The sequence below is a fragment of the Aptenodytes patagonicus genome, chromosome 5 (genome assembly GCF_965638725.1).
Source record: "Aptenodytes patagonicus chromosome 5, bAptPat1.pri.cur, whole genome shotgun sequence".
Lineage (NCBI taxonomy): Eukaryota > Metazoa > Chordata > Aves > Sphenisciformes > Spheniscidae > Aptenodytes > Aptenodytes patagonicus.
Window position 1 is genome coordinate 15,958,646 of NC_134953.1, and position 7,334 is coordinate 15,965,979.

At 54.3% G+C, this 7,334-nt stretch overlaps 1 protein-coding gene across 1 annotated transcript; it reads right to left on the reverse strand.

Annotated features, from left to right (window-relative positions):
• Positions 1-5,187: 5,187 nt before the first annotated feature.
• LOC143160374 (uncharacterized) lies at positions 5,188-6,512 on the reverse strand. Its single transcript, XM_076338094.1, has 3 exons — positions 6,299-6,512; positions 5,880-6,100; positions 5,188-5,747 (listed from the first exon to the last, which is right to left on the reverse strand). Exons 1-3 carry the CDS (start codon positions 6,510-6,512, stop codon positions 5,436-5,438), a joined length of 747 nt encoding a protein of 248 aa, XP_076194209.1. The 3' UTR covers positions 5,188-5,435.
• Positions 6,513-7,334: the final 822 nt, after the last annotated feature.

Sequence of the window (7,334 nt, forward strand, 5' to 3'; positions counted from 1 at the left end):
TAAGAAAAAAATGGCCACAAATCGGAAAACCAAAGAATAATCTTTCTCAAGAAAAAGAGTTTCTAGCATAATTGGGCAAAACTTCAGGTTCCAAACTTCCCTTCTACTAGCCGTGTTTGTAATAAGCAGTCCATGAAAAAAACCGGTATACTGAGCAATCTATCACAGCATTTATCACAGATCAAGAGCTGATACTACGTCACCAGGCCTGGGACCTGTCAGGCTACTAAGTTACTGGCTCCGTCATAGGAGGCTCTCATTTATCTTTCTGAAAAGCACAGAGATTTCAAAGTCTTCTTGGCAAAACCGGAGAAGCGGGGATGATAGAGGATGCAGCAAGAACAACTGCAATGCCACCCCACCCCCCGGGGGAAAAAAAACCCAGCACACCCAAACCCACTGCGTTTAGCTGCACAAACAGGCAGCAGATTTTTTAGGAGAGAGCCTGCGGTAGCCCTTCAGAGGTAAGTAAGCTGACTTACTGCTTGGAACGAGCTTAACATTGCTGGAAGGGCAGGCGAGACAAGACATGCCGCCCTGCTCCGTCCGGGGCCATACAAAAACCCAGGACCGCGGGCAGTCGCTGGGCCCGGGCTGGGCTCCCTGCCCCTTCCCCGGGCGCCGCTGCCCGCGGCCGGTGGGACAATTGATCACTGTTTGTACCCTCCGCTGCTCCCCTTTGGAAATGCTAACTAGGTTATTCAGCGCCTCCTTTGATGTCCTGATAGGTGCTATTAGGTAGTCAATTAGGCATCAACGAGATCGATTGTTTCGGAATAGACGCTTTTCTGTTTGAAGTACCCGTGAACACTAACAGGACCATCACCCAGTCGGTCCTTTGCCCACGGGAACAATGCGGGCTAACACACCGTAAATAACAAATGCTACTGACTCACTCGGCGGTGCTGCACCCTCTTCCCTCCCTGCTCACACGCTGCAAGCCCAGATATTCCTATTCAGCAACTGTGGGGGCAAACACGCGCTTTGCATTAAAAAGTATTTATCGGGGAAATCTCATTCAGTTCTTTGCGCAACCAATGGACAAAGCTCCTAGATAAGTTAAGTACAAGTTAGCTCGGAACAAAATAGTACTTGAATTCCCATGCACACCATCACCACGTTGCCTGAGGACTTGTGACACCTCCACAGTTGTTCAGAATTGCCCAGGCAGAATAACTAGGCACTAAAACAAGAATTAAAGCCCTTAACCTACCTGAATACCAAAGAGCTGCCGGGATTAGCTCCCTACTAAATACCACTAGAAGATAACACTACGTCGAGGCCTAGGAGTTTAAGAGAGAGTTACAAAGGAAAAGTAGTAAAGTCTGCACAAGGAACAAGTCGAGACCAAGACATCTCTCCCTTTTCTTCCTGCCCCGCTTCGGTGGGATCTATCAAGTTAATTGTCATCTAATTGCGTATCAAAGAAAGAGATAATGGGCAGCAATTAGATGTAATGGCCTGCCAGTGCGAGATCTCTCCCGATTAGCACACAACGCCGAATAACTTCACCTGGTTTGTAAAGAGGTCCCTGCGGTGGCTCCACCGTGTCTGGGAGCTGCAGGGGGGGAATACCCCGACCCTATTCCCAGTCCCCTGTTGGCTGCTCTCGCCAAATTGGGACAGGCGTTAACGAGCGCGGGCTGCAGACGGCTCCCTGCCATTACCGCTGCGCTAATTCAATCATGTTTCTCCCCCCTCCGCGCACACACTGCAGGGGACAAAGGCTTTGAAGTTAGCGCTCTGGCAATTTTCCCCTCCCACCCCCTTTTCCTCCCCGGGGAGCCCAGTTTCCAGGTTATACAGCCTCTTCCTCGAGAGCCGCCGGGCCGGGAGCTCCAACAGTTTCACCGCACAAGCATTAAACTGCTCCTCCCCAGCTAATCGGCTCAGCTTTTCCATTTGTAGCTGACTCGCGGACAACGCTTTGCCTCGCCGGAGAGCATTCCGGTACTGATGGTTATTGTGATGCGATTAAAGGCACAAAGGGGGGTGCTAGAAACGCAGGGGGCTCTCGGCCGCGCTGGTGGAGCAGCCCGGGAGGTTATCTGCAGGGCTGCTGATCAGGGACGCGGCTGATGCCGGCTCCGGGGCGTGCAGCGGGTGCGGTGCCGGGGCAGGGTCGCTTTGCTCTCCGGCGAGGGACTGCCAGCGTGCGGGGGACCTGCGCTGGCACTAATGCACCTTTATTGCTGCCGTGGGTAAAACACAGTGGATGAGAAATTAGAGCAAGCGGGAAAAAAAACATGAAGGGTTGTCTGGGTTGATTTCTCCCAGATCAAAGATAAAACTTGCAACCACGTTTTAGTAGCAGAATTCGACCGCTTTAGCAAAAATGAAATGATTTCACATACAGCTTTCTAGACCACTGGAATGTAGTAGTTACCTTCTAGAGAAAGACGATTTTTGCAGGTAGAAGAGGAATTATCACGTGGATATTCGGAGGAATCCGCTGCCATTAGGGACTCGGCCAAGCGAGCATCACCTCTCGCGTTCATTTGAGCAACTGTCGGGAAACGGGACAATATTTGCAAGCTAGCGCTGCCAAAACACTGGCAAGACATTTCGTGTGCTTGTTGAGTATATCTGTGGCCGGGGAGTCATTATGTTAAGTGACCATTAGCACCTTTTCAAACAGAGCCCGGCTTCTCCCTCGCCAGCCGCTCTGCAGCTCACACGCCCAAAGGCAGGACAGACACCCCGTTAGCCCCGCTCACCCGCCCGCGCCCCTAGCGCCAAACCCGCCTGCCTTAGCAAGACTACAGGGAGCCGCATACGCGCACCCCGCGAGCAAAGCCTCCACCTCCGAGATCGCCCCGTGGCCGGTGCCTCTCGGCCCCGCAGCCTTGCTTGTCCCAGCGTGGTCCCCACAACCCCCATGGGCTTAAATCGTGGCAAAGATTGCAGCGCTAGATGTTGTCCCGGCAGCCCCAATTGCCTCTGCCTCGCTCTAAACCTTTGCACGGAGGGCGAACTGCTCCTCCCACCCCTCCGAGCACCGCTGGACCTCAGTCGAGCCGTGCTCGGGTGCGGGCAGATGCAGCGTCAGGCCGGCTCTGTGCTGCCCTCCCATCGCACAGCTCGGCCCGGCCCGGCGCCTGCGGGGAGCCCGCTGCTGCAGCGGCGCCGGCTCCGCGTTACCGGCCCCGGGGCCGGGAGGGTAGATCCGGGGGAGGACGGGGACGGACACCCCGGCAGGGCGCAGCCAGAGCCGCCCCCGGGAGACAGCTCACCCGGGACATTTGGAGACCCCGGTAAGGTGTGCTCCTGCCTCTCCCTTATTACCCTTCTCGGGGGGGCCCTCCGCCCCCGCACAAACCCTGTCCCCACGGAAGCAGCTCCCCTCCGCGGGTGGGAGCATTTTGTTCTCCCTCTCTCCTCCTGAGCCCTTTCATCTCTCTTTCACTTCCCCCGGGCCCAGCTGCGGTGGTGCCAGTCCTCCCTTCCCTTCCACCCTCCCCCCATTTGGTCCGGGGCTGGGGCGGAGCGGACCAAACGGGTCCGCCCCCAGCCCCGGGCCCGGCCGGTCCCCTCGGAGGGTGCTGCCCCCCCCCCCAGCCCCCGATACCGCCGGCTCTGGCTTCCGACAGCACGAAGGGCTATTACTATTCCTTTTGTACGGGGTGAGCAAAGCATTTGGAGGAGAGGTGGGGTTCTCCTCTGTGGCCATACGAGAGTATAAGGGGATCACCTAACCCCTCAGCCACTGACCCTTTGAAAACGCGATAGCCAAATAGAGTTTCATGCTTAAGACCTTTTATTTTTAGGTAAATTGTATATTTATTGGCCTTGATTGTTTTGCTATTTTAAAAATGTCACTGCTTTAGAGCAAACATTCACAATTGCAGAGCTTTCTGGAAACATCCCAGTTCCCTAGCGACATTTGAATGAGTCAGAGAGAATTGCAGATTTTTTTTTTTTCTTCGAATCAATATAGCCGTTCAGTAATACCTGACTTCGAGAAATAAGCCTCCATTCAATGGGAATTTTTATCTCGTGTCAACAAATTTCCTTAATCCCAAACTGCACCATATTCCTGAAGAGATCTCAGCAAGATTGATAGCACCTGAGCCCTTATTAGTTTTTTGAAACTCTTGCATTAGAGCCACATTAATTGTGCAATTGCAAGCAAATACTAATATCTCAAAAGGCTAGAAAAATACAGCATGGATTACAAAATAATTAAGGAGACTTCCAAATGTGACAGCTACTCAGAAAATCAAAGGCCACAGCCTTCAGCGGCACATAATATTGTTTTTTACCAGGCAAGTGTACTCAAGTGGCAGATTGGCCCCTGTGTACAAAAGAAAATAAGTGTGTTCAAGGATGACTGACAGAGAACCTTCAGACCGTTCATTATATGAGCCCAGATTACAAGTGCGCCGGAAATCTTCTAATAACCCCCAAGATCAACTCTAAAGTGATGGAAATTTTTAATGCTCTTTTCATGTTAGTTGACAATTAACTTTGAAAGATTTATGGCAACTTACATCGGTCAAGGATCATTTCTCAGAGCCCTTTCTCTAGCCTGAAATCAGGCCATTTTGATCTTAAGTTTTCTAGAGCATTATTCAAATTAAAGAAGTGCATAGCACAATGGTAACAAACTTTACTGCCACTTAGGGAAAACCAGCTTTGGAATGTTGCATTTCTTTTGATCATCACCCTCATACCCCATTAGGTGCATGTGAGATGCCGAGATACTACTTTGTTGATAAGAAATTTCAAGGCTAGATCCTTTCCAAGATCTGTTTAGGCAAGAGGCCATTACTAATCAACTGAGGCTGCACATGAAAGCGTGAAGATATATTTACATATTTATTTAGAAAGTAACTTTTTACATCTTAAAATCATATGCTACACGTTATTTAAAGGGCTCCATCAGAAAGCATCCATTCTGCTACTACAGCAAGCCCAGTATTATTAGTAACAGGTGTATCCACGTATTTGGTTAAAAGCACTTTCCCCATCAGGGAAGGTGCCACCTAGGAAGCAGCTGAAGGGGTTGGATAGCTGCTTTAGAGGACAGGGGGAAATTCACGCTTTTTTGCACTCACGCTCAGTAAATTGCAGGGGGCCAAAACAGATCTAGAGAATGAGGAGTCTATGCTTCCTTTAATGAAGAGGAGCTGTCTTTTAGGGCAGGATAAATAACTCGACAATCCTTGTGGAGGGAATTCACATGAAAACTGGAAAAAGTTTAGGTTTATTAAAAGATTCCATTTATATTAGTGTTTGTCCCACCGTGTGTCTATTTTACACGGTTACCTATAAATGCAGGGGCGTGAAGTCCATCGTTCAGATTGTCCAGTATGTCTCTGTAAAATATTTTGCTCAGTGCTGCGTCATAACTCCACCAGGCAGTTACAGACAAGGGCAGCCCAGCTAGCTGTCGGTAGTGCAAATCCTCCTTAGTCGAGGTCCGTATCAGAGGGTCAGACACCCAACAAGAAAGCTCTGGGATCCCTGTACCCTACAAAGCAGGGTGCCGCCCAAAAGCCCACAGGCTGTGCTCTGCAGGCGCCGCCGAGGTCCAGGGCGGGTGCCGGCACGGCCGCCAAGGTGAAGCCCCCAGAGGCAGCCCCTTGCCGGGGCGGAGGTGGTGGCCGCGCCACGTACGGGAGCGGCAAGGGCACGCCGCCGCTCTGAGGTCCGAAAGGGAGAGGGGGGCTGCAGAAAGGCTCCGTCCTCAGCTCCTGCAGCTGCCGCTTGAGCTTCATCCGGCGGTTCTGAAACCAGGTCTTGATCTGGGGGAGAGGGGAGGAGGCAAGGGGAAGAGGCGAGGTTACAACGGCACCCAGCCCATGCCGTGGCCCATGCCCAGGCCATTGCCCGCACTACGGCCCCCGCCCCCCGCGCCGTGCCCCCGCCGCGCTCACCTGCACCTCCGAGAGCCGCATCCTGCCGGCCAGCTTGCGGCGCTCGGCGGCCCCCAGGTACTGCTGCCGCTGGAAGGAGCTCTCCAGGGTGCTGAGCTGCTCGGCGCTGAAGGCCGTGCGCAGCCGCCGCCCGCCCCTGCCGCCGGGCTCCTCGGGGCAGGAGCACTCGGGACCCCCCTCCGGCGGGGGCTGCCCCGCGCCCCACGGCCGCTCGTCTGCTCCTGGGGACAGGGGGGAGGGAGAAAGGGGTCAACCAGGCCCGGGAACCGCGGGGGTGCCCGCCCGCCTCCTTCGCCTCCGGGCAGCCGCCGCGCGGTCGGTCCTTAGCCGGGCCCCGGGGGCGGCGCGGGCCCGTCCGTCCTCCCCTTCCCAGCGCGGAAGCACCGGGATGCCCCGACGGCCGCGGAGACCGCGGTTACCTGCGGCGGGGGGGGCCGCCAAGCGCTCCCTGCTCCTGCCGCCTCTCCCGGCCCCGGCGCACTGCTCCTTGCTCCGCTCGCTCAAGCCGGGGCTGGAGCCGGAGCCGGGCCGGCGGCCCGCGGAGGACGGTCGGCGTGGGGAGCCCTCGGTGGGGCTCTTGAGGGCCTGGCTGCTCTGGGACAGCCACTCCACAGAGAAAGGGGCCTTGGTCATCCTGCCTTGTTTCGGAGATGCCGGGAAGGTGGGTGTCGGGGAGCACGGCTCCTCCTTTATACCTCAAGTCCCGGAGGAAAACGTTGTTTGTGTAAATACACATCAAAGGGACAGATAAGTATCATCTAATTGCCATCAGTCCTCCCCCCCAACAAAAGATACCGTTCACACGTTGCCACAGCTCGCGGAGGCTCGGCTCCGCCGTGTCTGCCCCTGGAGGAGTTCACTGCGCCGTCAGTGATTTACAGCTCTTGTTACATCCTATCCCGATGCAAATGGCGTTTATAGAGCTGAGCGGCCTCAAACGGCGCTGGGGAATGCACCCCCGGGGGAGCGCACGGGGACCGGCATCCTCGGACGCTGGCGGGAGAGGGGACGCTGCTGCTCCCGATTCCCCTTTCTCTAGCGCTGGCTTTTTCATTCCTTTCCGAGCAGCAGATCCACTGTCTAAAGCGATCTTCCCAAGCCCTGCTCCTTTCTGGGCTGAGGCAAGCAAGTAGATAAACTCACTCATTGCATTCTCCTGGGACTGCAGCATCAGGTTGTAAGCATCAAGCACAGGGTGAGGGTTTGGAGAAGGTTGTGAAACAGAAAAAGGTAAAGGTCAAGGCTGTTCGGTTGTACCAATTGGCCAGCTCCTGGCTGCTTATACAGAGTATGTTTTCTGGACTAAAGAATCAGAAAAAGACAATTGTTGCCTTAGAATTAATATTCTGCTGAGATTTTTGCTGAGGTTACGGAATTCATGTCGTATCTTCCCTCCCAGATCTCTTGCAGCTATGCAGGTCACACAGGTTTCTCTGCTATCTTACTCTCCCTGTC